General features: G+C 43.3%; 1 protein-coding gene across 1 annotated transcript in view; it reads left to right on the top strand.

The window, feature by feature from the left end:
• ERG (ETS transcription factor ERG) overlaps positions 1-14,199 on the top strand; it is a gene marked incomplete at its 3' end in the record, with an annotated part of 61,300 nt that extends 47,101 nt beyond the window's left edge. Inside the window, exons 4-10 of the mRNA XM_027908247.1 lie at positions 585-788; positions 1,760-1,840; positions 3,780-3,851; positions 8,355-8,423; positions 8,788-8,844; positions 10,706-10,753; positions 13,682-14,199. Of these exons, the coding sequence (XP_027764048.1) occupies positions 585-788; positions 1,760-1,840; positions 3,780-3,851; positions 8,355-8,423; positions 8,788-8,844; positions 10,706-10,753; positions 13,682-14,199 (1,049 nt within the window). The remainder of the gene's footprint in view (positions 1-584; positions 789-1,759; positions 1,841-3,779; positions 3,852-8,354; positions 8,424-8,787; positions 8,845-10,705; positions 10,754-13,681) is intronic.

Consider the following 14,199-nt stretch of genomic DNA (forward strand, 5'->3'; position numbering starts at 1 on the left):
GAGTAGATCTGACTTGAGTGGAAATTGCACTTGAATAAAGACACAGATTCAACAGAGAGCTTTGAAAGTTGTTCAGCCACGAGTTGCAGAGCTGTTGGTGGGTCAGAAACCTCTGTTAACCTGTGGATAAAACTTATTAAACAGAAGAACTAAATGAGAGAAGGAGCTCATTGAGCAGCAGAGGGTTTGTTAACGCTCAGCTCACAGCTCTTCCCTAACAGTTTTCCACAGTTATTCTCCCTTGAGACTGGAACAGGCAGCGAAGGAGTTATGGCCTCCTGGGTGTGGACATCTTGTTGTTCCAGAACAATCTGTTAATCAGTGGACAAAACTAATGGCACAGAAGCAGTAAATGAGAGAATGACCTCAGGGATTGTTGTTAACACTCAGAGCTCACAGCTCTTCCCTTACAGTTTTCCACAGTTGTTCTCTCTTGCGCTCAACGTGCCAAATTAATTCCTCAAGTCAATAAACATGGTTTTAAGGTGCCTCCAGTTTGACTGTGCCTGCATCTATTTTGCACTGGTCCAGTGCATCAACATTCTCGCTTCTCTGCCTAATTTTGTGGTTTGTGCCACCCCCAGACCCCACATTATGGAGCACGGACCACGTGCGCCAGTGGCTGGAGTGGGCGGTGAAGGAGTACGGGCTCCCGGACGTGGACATCCTGCTGTTCCAGAACATCGATGGGAAGGAGCTCTGCAAAATGACCAAAGATGACTTCCAGAGGCTCACCCCAAGCTACAACGCAGACATCCTCCTGTCACACCTACACTACCTCAGAGAGAGTAAGCCCCATTCTCCGTCATCGCGGTAGAGCCTGTGGTCGGTTCGTGGCTGACACCAGCCTTAGATTTCGTGGTGTGGATGAGTGTGTGGATCACTTAACTGGGTTTGCAAATGTTGCTGTTCCTGAGAGCACAGTGGGGAAACCTGATCCAAAGCCTTTTGGGTTCGATGGAAAGATTACCATTAATTTCAGTTGGCTATCGCTCACGTCCATCGAAGGGAAGAGTCAGGGAATCTTTCTGCATATCCATCTCGGAGGAAAATCAAGCTGAAGTTCAGCGTATTCATCAGCATAATGTAGGAAGAAAACCACGTGGGATTCAGTGCTAATGTTTTTTCTGGTCACATACTCATTTCTTTCACATTTTAATGATGAGGATGCTAAACAAGAGCACAAACATTGATTCATAGAGCGAATTCCAGGCATGATTCGAAGGACTGGCAGCAGTTTGCTGCACTCTGAATAGGATCAGGGAGATTTAACTGAATTGAATTAAAATTCTGTAAATTCATGGGGGAAAAAAAAGGAACAGTCCCTGGAGTCCAAACACAAACTGACTGTGGTGCATGGTTAGCATTTGAAAGGGAAAGAAGGGATGAGGGTTTTTACCTAAGTTTGAGGAACATTTTAAGAAGTTAAAGTGAAGGTGGTTTTTAGACTAAAAAAAACAACAACCAGCATTGCAACACCAGTGCGGTGCAGTCTCCTTCACACGCACACTGTCAGCAAACCAGTTCAGATATACTGTGCATTCATAATGTGGAATAAATTGAATAAATGAATGCCCTGGTTTCAGTTGTAGCAGACACACCACCCCCCCCTCCAAAGCGCAGGTTGGAACTCTTGACAGACTCGCACTCAAGACAATCCTGTCAGGGGGAAAAAAAATATGGTTTAAAAAAAAAAAAAAGAGATAATTCACAAATTTTTTTTTTACGTTTTGGTGTTGCTTTTTGTTTTGTTTTGTAGCTCCTCTTCCACATTTGACTTCAGATGATGTTGATAAGGCCTTACAAAACTCTCCACGGTTAATGCATGCTAGAAACACAGGTAATGCTGGCACTGCTCCCATTGCTATAGGTCATCTTGGAAAAGCCCAGGATTCCTCTTTATGGGTTGCTTGCTAAAAAAATGGAAGTGGTAAATCCAGGAGGGAGACAAGTGGGTCCTCTCCTCGCCGTGTGTGTGAGTTTTATGCACAGACACACGGAGAAAAAGGTGGGATCACACAGGGCCAGATGGAGCAAAAATGGTCTCCTTGCTGGTAATTTCTTGTGTCCTGCAAGAGAGTGGGGTCCCTCACTGATAAACTGCAGGTTTGGGGCCTTTTATCCTTTTATTCTGTCTCATTGCACTGTCAGATCTACTCCACAGATCCCTAGAAACCCGTTGGAGCTCAAAAGTGCTTCAGCACTTGCCTGAGTGCTTTGGGCTCTGGTGAATGGGGATTTCTCCCCTCCCATGCAGCAAATATTGTAGTTAGCTCATCTCATTTTCTAGCCATGTGGGACTTGAGCTGGAAATTCCACTAAATTTGGTGTTGTAATCTCCACTAAGTCTGATCTGGATGTGAAAGGACTTTTGTTGACGTTCACCCTTCTGTTGATTTGGCCCAGAAAACTGTCGAGTGTAGGCAGGAGAACGACACGTGATTCAAAAGCCTCTGTCCTTCAGGATGGGGCTTAGAATATTTATGAGAATAATTCAGAATACATTTCCTCTTTACCTCTAGCAGTTGTGCAACAGAGGATGGCATGGAACTGTACACAACCGTATGTTATACATGCTGCCTAAAGATGTTTGCAATATTGCATGATCATGCCTGAGGGTATTAGTTACCTACAGTGACCAGAAATAACAACTCTTTATGAGAAATGAAAAAGATAATACAAAGGATAATGCAAAAAAAAAAAAAAAAAGAAAAAGAAAACAAGACTTGGATTGCAGTGCTTCTTTCATATTTTATTTAGTTTTTCGCTGTGAGTTTCCCAGTGAAATTCACCGGATTAAAGATCTTTCCCTGAGAGCAGAGGTTTGCCACCAGTCACAGTGGCAAGCACAATTCCTACTGTGGGTTCTGAAAAACCCAACAAAGGCAACAAAAAAAATTTCCCTTTATTTTGACGTGGTTTGGAATAAGCCCAAAGTCCTTTTTTTAAAAATAGATGGTCTTTTCCATCTCTGGCTTTTGAGATTCTAATTTGCCGAGCAGTTTTCCACATATAGAGATATCCAAGTGTTGTTCAGCAGTTTCTGTGTGTTATCTTTTTCTATATATGTGCACTGACAATCACATTTGGACATTCATTTCACCAAAATAAGTTTGTCTGCCTCTCTGTCATTGGGAGCGGGAGTGATACCGTGCTGACCATCAGCACAGGGAAAATCAGTTGCTCAATTTTCAGTGGATCACAGAAGAGTTAGTTAGAAAAAAAAAAAAAAAAAAGATTTCTTGAAGTCAACAGTAATGGCACAAATCCTTCTGACCCTTTTCAAGTTCCTGGAGAGGGTCATGAGGAGCCCGCTGGGGTTGTTGGAGCAATTTCAGGTGCCTGAGATCTGTGAGGGGCTATTTGCTATATCAAGGTCAATATTTTGAATTTTTCCACTCCGTGAAGATAATGAAATTTCTGGGGGTCTGACCCAAAAGTCTGTGCTTGAAAATATGAACCTTGTTTGGGGAATGGCAGAGAAGTTTTATTTCAGAACGTGCGAAGCCCAAGTGGAGAGGTGGTTGTGCTGAAGGGAGAAGGGATTTCCTGAACTTCGCTGTCCTTCCTTAAAACAGATTTTGCAGAGTTTTATCCAGTTATTTGAATGGCTTTATATGGGTGTAAAGACTTTCAGAATGAACTTTTATGTATAACAGTCCTCAGAGAGAAATTAGTTATTCATAGTCTTTGTTCAAGAGACAGGAGGGAAAATATCCGTGGGTTTAGGGGCTGTGGAAATGAATCTTTAGGTGTTATTTCATCTTCTCTCTCTTTAGGAGGTGCCACTTTTATTTTTCCAAATACATCAGTTTATCCAGAGGCAACACAAAGAATTACAACCAGGCCAGGTATGAACAGTGACCACCTTTTGTATGCTGTGATCTTACTCTTTTCACCTCTTGAAGTATCTCATTCTTTTTCTCCTTCAGCTCTCTTTTCATAAATATTGGGCTCTATTTTGAATACTCACACATTTATTATATACCTGTATTTTATATATGTGTGTGAGTGTATATAATTGTGGAGAGTGAGTTGATTAAATAGAGCGGTTTAATAAGTGTTTTTTTCCACATATCTCTGCTTTTAAACAACTTCATTTATTGTCTGAAGCACCAGAGAATGAGAAGACCTGAGCTCTGTTCAATTTTTTCCACTGCACTGTCCCAACATAGTCACTTTTCAATGTGCTTCACTTCTCTATTTGTAAAATGAGGCAGAAATTCCCTCTTTTTTAATCCTGTTTGAAGTATATTGGGGAAAAGCACTCTAAAACTGCAGGCATCATGTTTCACCTGCTGTCTGCTTTGTGTTTGAGGGAAGCAAGATTTGTGTTTGAGGGAAGCACGACATCTGATTGGGAGTTTAAGAGATTTAGATAAGTAAAAGGAAAAAAAATAAGAAAGTCCTTCTTGCTCAAATGTTTAAAGCCCATGAAATTATTGTGGATGTGCTGGTTTGTGAAAAGCTAAAGGGAATAATTAAAAAAAAAGGTGAGGACATGGCTAGGGAGATAAAATTTTGCTTTATGTTACAATTCACCACAAAAAAATTCTGGAAAAATGACTAATCTGGACCTTTCCTTTACTAATAATGAGTGCAAAGTACTTTGAGACATCAGGAGGAGTTGCAGCAAAATATTGAATTTAAAGGAAATCCATTACTGAGTCAGAGACATAAATCCAAGTGTTCTGAGGGGACATGCACTTGAATTGACAAAGCTCTTGTGAAAAGATACGTTTTTGCCTTAAAACCAGGGGGATTTGGATAGCAAATATTTTATCTGTGCTCTAGGATATAATCAGGATGGTGTATACAAGAAGCTATTTTATATACACGTGCATACTTGTACATATGCACGTCTGTGGATTTATTAATTGATAAATAAAAAAAGATAAAGATAGATAAAGAAACCACTGCCAGGCCATTTTGGGATCAAATCCATCCCACTCAGATTGTTGGAGGACAAGCTCTTCTGCTGCATTTATTTGTCTACAGCAGTGGATAAAAAGGTTTTGGGGTGACCTGACTGTGGCCTTTCAGTGCCTGAAGGGAACCTGCAAGAAAGATGGAGAGAGAGATTTCCAAGGGCCTGGAGGGACAGGACAAGGGGGAATGGCTTCAAACTGACAGAGGGTAGGGTTAGATGGGATATTGGGAAGAAATCCTTCCCTGTGAGGGTGGGCAGGCCCTGGCCCAGGTTGCCCAGAGAAGCTGTGGCTGCCCCTGGATCCCTGGGTGTGTCCAAGTCCAGGTTGGACGGGGCTTGGAGCACCCTGGGCTGGTGGAAGGTGTCCCTGCCCATGGCAGGGGGTGGCACTGGATGATCTTTAAGGTCCCTTCCAACCCAATATTTCTGTAATTCTCTAATTTTGCCATTACATAAAAGCAGAGGTTCCTCTAAAGGATCCCTGTGCAGGCACCCAGGAAACTCATTAGAGAGAAATGACTTGGCCCTATGTTAACAGCTGAAAATACAAATTGATAAATAAAGACACAAGTTATTTGCATATCTTACTGGCTTCACATTAAGCCCTCTTCACTCATGAAAGAACAACTCAACATAGTTATCTTTATTTCTGGCACAGTGACAGCCACTGGTCTAGTGAAAAAAAAAAAAAGTGAACAAATGAAGAGACACGGTGGAGGATCACGTGGGAAATCTGACTGTGCCATGAAATAAACCAGCAGCGTGGCCTTGCATGGAAAGCTGGTGAATCATCCCTTATCAAAAAGGCCATTTGCAGAATTAGAAGGGGAAAAACCATGGGAATGTGGAAAAACGTCGGAGCACGTTGAAAGATTGAAATGTTTGAACTCGTTCAAATCAAGGTCTGGGGTTGAGGGAACATGATAGAATTATCTAAAGAAGGAGTTTTCCCTGGGTACCTGCTCAGGCTCAGCATTAGGAGAAAGAATATTCCAAAAAAGCCATTTTCCTGAAACATTAAAGCAGCTGTGGCCTTCATGGACACAGGGTATAGGAGCACCCAGGAGCTTGGAGTGGCACAGGGGAATGCTGACATGAGTATGAATAAGACAAAGTATAGATACAGAAACAATTAACAACTGTGCCATTTAAATGCTGATGCCCAGAACTCTCAGGAGTTCCCAAGGGGCATGAACATGTAAGACCAGAGGGACGCGGGTGTCCTGCTGGAAATAGGCTGGAATAAGGGTATTTTATGGTATTTTCCACTGGACTTGAACAAAAATTGGACTTTTTGTCCCACAAGAGGTTCTATGGTTTCAATATTTGTTTCATTCTGTCTTTGATGGAAAAATAAAATACTATTTTGTTATGAAGGAGAAAGTGGTAAACCACGTATCAGACATGGTGGACTCCTTAATTTCAGCTTTTTTATCTAAGCCCTGTTTAAAATGACACATAAAACGAAAAGCTTTACTCCAACCTTTCTGTTTTTACACCATTACCTGGGGGAATTGCAGTTTCGATACAGGGTGTCTCTGTTCTTCTTTGCAGAGCAGTGTATCCTAACTAAACATTTCCCACAAAAAATACTATCCTGTCATTTTGGCAGCATTATTTTATTTCATCTTTTCCGATTGAAAGAGGGCAGACATCCTCAAAGTCACAACTTTTGCACAGAAGGAAAAAAAGCTCTTTGCAGAAATTCAGTTCTCTTTCAAGAAACCGTTTTGTTGGCTTATCCTGTGGCTTTCCCTTTAGTTAAATGTCACATTTCAACCAGAGTGCAAAGAAGCTTTTCCATAACAAAGCACTGTTCATGTGAGAGCAACAGCAACCCCCGGGGACAATCACTTGATGACATGAAAAAGGTCAAAAATGAGGAGGGGGGGGGGGGAAATAAATAATGCCCAGTGGGAATGAGCCAAATTCTAGGCTGCAGTTCTGGAGAAAGTAATTAGGCATTGTCATTGTTAAGGCACCACAATGGAAAAATGGGAAATGAGCAGGGCTTGCCATGAGCTGCAGTGGGAAAAAAAAAAAAGTGAATTTCTTCAGTCGCCTTTAAAACAGAACACGAAGTTTCAGAAAATAATAAATGCAAGGAGGGCCTGTTGGGAGCTCAGTGAGACCTGGTGTGGGTTTGCCTGCATGCCCCACCGAACAGGAGCATTCCCAGAAAAGATCTTTCCTAGATAAGCACATGTTGTACTGATATCTCACGGACAAGAACAGATCTTCTTATCTAGAGGAGCAACGTGTTTATCAAGGCATGATGCTGAACTAAGAGTGCAGTTGGAATTTTGCACTATTTCCAGAAGGGCTGATATCTGGATTCTTCTTTCCATGGGGAGGGTGTAGTAAAAAAAAAGAAAAAAAAAATCATTTTATGGTGTGTTGAGTTAAAAGGCGAAACATTTTGAAGGTATTTTGCTTGGGAATTTCACATTGTGCTTCGTATTTTCATTCAAAATTTCTGCTCACAGTGCTTGGAAATGGGCAGATACATCTGCCTTGCACAGAGCCAGTCTGTGGCTGTTTCTTTTGCTTCCCAACTGGTTTCATTTCCAAACATAAATCCCAAAATAAAGCAGTGTTAAGAACCAAGACATCCACACCAACGTAGTTCCACCAGGTGGGCTCTGCTACCTTCCTGGGGTCCTGGGCAGGCTACTTAAATCTCAGATTTTGGCAGCAATTTCGGCTGATGTCTTAAAGTCAGCCATGGAAAAGCATAGAAAACTGCAAAGATTTCAAAGGGTAAACCAAACATTTGAATTTAGTACATTTTCCTCATGCAGAAAGCTTTTGTGGTTTAGTTTCTTCTTATTTTTTTTCTTTTTATATATTCTAAAGCATTTAAATAAAATAGAAGTAATGAGCAAATGAAAGAAGGGGAAATCAGGTTAAGGAGCTTGTCACAAGAAGCAGAAAGGGATAAATCAACTAAAGCCCATCTTCTTAAAAGGAAATAGTTAGATGCTGAAATTGGGAGGGAATTTTATGCACAAAATGAGCTCTGACCTCTTGGTGGATTATTCCTGCAAGACTCTAACACAGATTATTCATTATATCAGTGTTTGTCATTCCTTGGTGTCCTGGCCTGAGGAAGAGGAGTACTCTGAAGGGAGTATTCTGAGCCTTTGGAAGTGATGAACTCCATAGATCCTCTAAATGTTATTTGTACCAGCTATTTCAGTGCAGTTTGGACTTCTAAGAAGAACAGGCACCTCTAAAGAGCAATGCAGAGGGCAACGTGGTGCTGTTATTTTTAGAGACATTAAAGATGACACAGGTTTTAACAAGGAACATCCTTCCTGTTTCAGTAATTTTTCAAATCCAGAGCCCCCTAGAAACATGCCCTTTACGAATATAAGCACTTTATGCCATATCTGCATGCATAAGTGTCTTTTTTCCTCCACAGATTTGCCTTACGAGCAAGCCAGGAGATCAGCATGGACGAGTCACACCCACCCCAGTCCTCAGTCAAAAGGTAAAAACACCTGCACATCTGGGGCAACCCGGATTAGAGTCCAAAAGGAACTGGCAGGAGCTGCCTCAGCACTCAGATCTGGAGGGTTTTTACCTGTGCATTGGCTGGAAAGCCCCTTAGCAGTGTGTGGGCAATATTGGGTGGTGTCACTGGGCAGCCACAACCTTCCCTAAGCTCCTGAAGTCCATGAAGTCCATCACCATTTAGTCTTACAAAGCTGAATCTTTTTGTGTCCATCGTGGAGTGGTGAGAGCAGCAGGAGTTCCAGGCCTGTGGCCTCTCACAGGTTTGGTGACCAACTTCCTAACTGGAAAAATAACTACCTGTTTTTGTTTTGTTTTGTTTTGTTTTGTTTCATTTTCAGCTACTCAGCCATCATCCTCAACAGTTCCCAAAACAGAAGACCAGCGTCCTCAGTTAGGTGGGTGTCCTTCTGTTTGAGTTGTGCCTGGGTGTGATGGGGGTTTGCTGAACGTGATGAAAAGGAGAGCTCTCACCTGCATCATCTGGTTCAGGCCACTAATGAGACCCCCAGCTGGTGACCACTAAAACCCCACATGTGTGTGGGTTGGCTCTACAGCTGGATCTGAGATGAAGGTTCCCTTGGCCCCTAAAAGTTGCTTTTAGTGATGCTAAAAGGCAGTGACAACCTTGCAGGGTGAAAATGCTGCTAAAAAAAAAAAAATAAAATCCCTATGTACTGTTTAGGCACAAAGGTGGAAGGTAAGGATGTTGAAAGAGCCCTGTAGTTGAAATGGCAGCAGCTGGAAAATGTGCATGAGCAAAGAAACGAAAATAGATTACAGCAAACCTATTTGAATTTGGCTCCTGGAATACAGCAGGAATATCAGAGGGATTCTCAGTCTATTAGGAAACTGAGGAGAAAGTAGAAGTTTATGAGTTTGTAGACTGGTGGTTTGAAAAATGGGTGCCTTTTGTGTTTTCAAAGCAGCAAATCCCTGGAGTAGGACCTAATCCCTTAGTATGTTTTGCACAGGTAGCTGGAAAGCACTGCAGAGATTTTGAGTCTGTTATGGCTTTTGTTAAAAGTAAAAGGTTAGGAGGAGGAAATAAAAGAGATTTAGAGGATATTCTTAGCTCAGAAGACTCTGAGCCAGTTTTTATCACATGGATTTCAAATCATTATTCTGGTTTTTGTTATAGCTAAATAAGACTGTGCACATGACTACATCTCATTAGCTCGTGCACACAGTGCCTGGGAAGGATTACACTGATTTTTGCCCAAACAGTGTTTTATCTGACCTGGCCTTCCAACCACGAGAGTCATTCTAGAAATATACTGGTGATTTATGTGAGTCCTTAGGACTATTTATTGGCTGTGTGTGAGCTGCACAGATTATTTAAGTGTCTAAGGAATGCAACCTGATTGTCTTCCTGGCTGTAAAACCAGTGGCCATTTGAGAGCAGCTGCCCAGAGCCAGGGCAGCCCAGGGACAGGGGTGGCAGTGAGGGGCTCCAGGCTCTTGTGCTGCTGTCACAGCTTTCCCTTTTTCCTGTCCTACTTCAGGCCAAACTGAGTTTTCATTTCCAGAGGGAATTCCTTTAGGAAAACACTGAGGTGCTGAGGGCATTGTGTGGCCTTCACAGGCTCCTCTGGAAACCCTGGTTGGGTTCCCCTAAATGGGATCTCTCACTGGACTCCAGTGACAAAGAAGAGTCACAGAGCCATTTAAATTGGAAAAGATCTCCAGGGCCATTGAATCCAGCCTGTGACCAAACCCCACCCTGTCCCCCAGCCCAGAGCACTGAGTGCCATGGCCAGTCCTTCCTTGGACACCTCCAGGGATGGGGATTCCAAACCTCCCTGGGCAGCCCCTTCCAATGCCTGACCACCCTTTCAGTGAAGAAATTCTTCCCTGCTGACCCAGCCACATTTCCAGGGTCCAACCACGCCCTCTCAGCCCTCTCCTGGAACCTCTTTTGACACAGAAAGAGCAGCCCCCAAATGTGGCCTCACAAGGAAAGAGGCCGCTGTCCTATTTGCAGGTGGCTCTCACCCCATTGCCCGCTGTTTCTGTGGGCCCTGGCATCCTGAATATACACTTGTGCACACTAAAACACTGCAAAAGGCAGATGTGTGTCCTTGCACACCGAGTTTGAACAGAACACATGCAAATGTTGTGATGCAGAGAGAGGGATTGCTTAGGTGTTGGATCTGCTGCCCCATCAGGCAGCACACGCTGTCCCTTGCGAGGTTAAAAAAATGAACCATTTGACATGAATGTTCCACGATTTTAAATCTTTCTTTCACAATCTTGTAGATCCTTATCAGATACTCGGACCGACCAGCAGCCGACTTGCAAATCCAGGTGAGAAGGGGTTTGGCTGATTTAGGAGGAATTCTCTTCCCTCTGAGTGTCCCCATTTGAGCTTTCAGACCCCACCTGGGAGGTGATTTTGCCCACTCTTCAGTGTGACTCAGTGGGAGCTGATGTTACCCCGTGGGTTGCAGAATCAGGTTTCTAAATTACCCAAGGGTGGGACTGAGGTCACAGATTAGGACATAGAAACTCATGTACCTTAATTTGGGTGTCTGGATATGAGGTGGGTGTCTGATTTCCCATGATATTCACTGGAGATACACTTAATACAGCTCTCTGCAGAGAGCTGCACAGATCATCCTGGAGTAGATGGTTCCACTCAGTCAGCTGAGTACCTCATTAGAGGTATTTGAACTCCTCATATCAACAGGAATCATGGAATCATTAAGGTTGGAAAAGACCTCCAGGACCACCGAGTCCAGCCTTTGAAGCTGGAGTTCACTTCAGTTGCCTAAACATCAGGATTTTATTAAGATACCCCATCTGGCCTCCAGTTACCCTTCCAGAAGGGAACGAGTCTCTTACCAATCTGCATCATATGTGTCCCAGATCCTGTTAACCCACAGCATAGTCCCATACTGGCCTTGACAAATACAAAATTTTGGGATGAGTAACCCAAGCCAGCAGAAGCATATAGGAAAAAGAACAAAACAAAACAAAACAAAACAGAAAACCAGAAAAGCATAATCTATTTGCAAAGAATAGCTGGGTTAAACACTTCCAAAATGTTCTCCCACTTTTAGGAAGGCAAGGAGGTGAATCATGGACAAGGACTTATAGCACAGAATAGAGTCATAGAATCATTAAGGTTGGAAAAGACCTCTAAGATCATGGAGTCCAACCTTTGACCATAATGTTGAAAGACAAGGGACTTTCTGGGTAAATTATTAACTCTGGTTGGGAACTGTGTGGATTTCAGTGGAGCTGCCCCGAGTCCTCAGGACACTCTGTGGCTGTGCAGCACCATAATCAGCATCATAATCTGCCACAAAGGATTGATATTGTGTGTTCCACTTCCTATTTCCCTTCTTGGACAGTCACAGGGCACAGAATTTCTCATTCCACGTTCTCCTCAAGCCCCAGTGACAGCGTTTCTTTTTGCAACAATCGTTAGGCTTTTCGAGGCCTCAAATTGCCAAAACACTGATCCCTTTCCTTTCATTTTATCCCAAGTGACATCGAACCCACTTCTAGATTAGCTGACTTTCTAAACAGCTTTGTGTGGCAGAGAAAAGTAATTAAGTGTTAAGAACAATATTTTCCAAATGGCCTGAGGCGGTGGGTTTCCAGATAACACTTGTCTTAACTGGAAGTGGGGGCCTACATCCCTTTAATTTGTCCATAAATCAGGGCTTTTTAAGCTTTATCAAGTGTCCATTTGGGACACTTCATTACTGTGGATGACACTAGCACGGTCTGGATTGGGATATTTCATTAACATTTGGATGTGGAATTCCTCCACGCGGCTGTTCCCGTGCTTTACCATGTTTTGTGTGTTTATAAATTGGTGGAGTTACTCTCTCATTAAAAGGAAATTGACAGCAACCATTTATTTTCATAGGACTATATATTACATTTGGAAGGCAAGTGTTTATGTTAGAACATATGTTGGATTGCTTATTCAAAAGTTGGTGTTTTGTCCAGTGCTGAGCTGTTTATTGATTTTCAAAGGCTAATCCCCCTGTTATGTTTCGTGCGTTAAATCTTGCATGCCTCGCTCATACCGCGGATTCTTCTGTTTGTTTGTTTGCTTAACGCATGTTAATGGAACAGAAGAAATTCATTAAGGACAGTTGGGATAAATATAATTGAAACGAAGATGGGTTTCAGTTGCACTGAAGTACAAACTGCCAATGGATTTCAGATGCTACTCTAGCTTGATATTGTAACGGCTACTAGGAGCTCTCTAAAGAAAAGCTTGTTTATTGTACCCCTAAAGATGGATTGGGAGGGGATAAAAAAAAAAGAAACTCGACTGATTCCTGGTCAGGGATGTCCTTAGAATTAGCACATCCAGGCTGGTTGGCAAATTCTGCTTACACTGTGCTTGTGAAACAGATTGCCCTGCAAGCTGCTCCGGCTCGATTTTGCATCATTTCAGTGCTGCTTCATTAAGAAACGCTAAGCTTTTAACAATATCAGTGGCAAGGCCCTTTGAAACCTACCTTTAGTTGTCTAAAATAGTCAAATTTCGTCTCTCTGACTCTGATTTTGCGAAGTTTACAGCAGACTTACTAATTTGGTTTTTAGCTTAAAGCGCAACGGCAACGTTTTGAGTCTCAACCTGAAATTCAATTTGAACTCATTTAAATGAAGCAGAATGATGACAAGGATGTATTTTATGGACCTTTTCACTGGTCTTGCAAGTGCTTTGCCCTATGGTTGTGTCTGCAGTGCAACAGCAAGCTAATAAGTTTCCGTTCTGCATTTCCCCAAACGCTGCAAATGGGTGATATGGTTTGGCACCAGCCCAGCCCTCTCTAAACTTCTCCATTTTGTGTGGAGGCTCATTCCATAGCAGGGAACATTTAGTTGCAACATAATGCTGTGAGAACAAGAGAAAATGTTACGCAAGTGAAGGCTGTTTGTCCTGAACTTTAGAGATTAGTTTCCTAAATGAGCGCTGGATTATTTCCCCATCAATTGTCTGCGCTGAGTGACATTAGGTAACAATTAAATCTCCGTGTAATGGCATTCTGCCACTCACATGAGGGAAAACATGACACATAACAATTATCCCTGCTCTTTAGGATTTCACGAGGCAGTCCTGGGAGAAAGGGGGAATGGTTAAGGGTAAGAATTAGGAACCAGCATTGCAACATTTCCTAATGGGGTCCTCTGTGAGAGACAGAAAAATTGATGTCCTGCCGTTGCTCGTCGCCAGCCCTGACATTTCTGCTTTGTTTCTCGGCGCAGGGAGCGGGCAGATCCAGCTGTGGCAGTTCCTGCTGGAGCTCCTCTCGGACAGCTCCAACTCCAACTGCATCACCTGGGAGGGCACCAATGGGGAGTTCAAGATGACGGACCCCGACGAGGTGGCCCGGCGCTGGGGCGAGCGCAAGAGCAAACCCAACATGAACTATGACAAACTCAGCCGCGCCCTCCGCTACTACTACGACAAGAACATCATGACCAAGGTGCACGGCAAGCGCTACGCCTACAAATTCGACTTCCACGGCATCGCCCAGGCCCTCCAGCCTCACCCCCCGGAGTCATCCATGTACAAATACCCGTCAGACCTCCCCTACATGAGCTCCTACCACGCGCACCCCCAGAAGATGAACTTTGTGGCCCCCCACCCCCCTGCTCTGCCCGTGACATCGTCGAGCTTTTTCGCCGCCCCGACCCCCTACTGGAATTCGCCAACTGGAGGGATCTACCCCAACACCAGGCTGCCAGCTGCTCACATGCCTTCTCATCTTGGCACCTACTAC

The sequence above is a fragment of the Empidonax traillii genome, unplaced genomic scaffold (genome assembly GCF_003031625.1).
Source record: "Empidonax traillii isolate 1590-97213 ecotype Southwest subspecies unplaced genomic scaffold, ASM303162v1 scaffold1665:size134340, whole genome shotgun sequence".
Classification (NCBI taxonomy): Eukaryota; Metazoa; Chordata; class Aves; order Passeriformes; family Tyrannidae; genus Empidonax; species Empidonax traillii.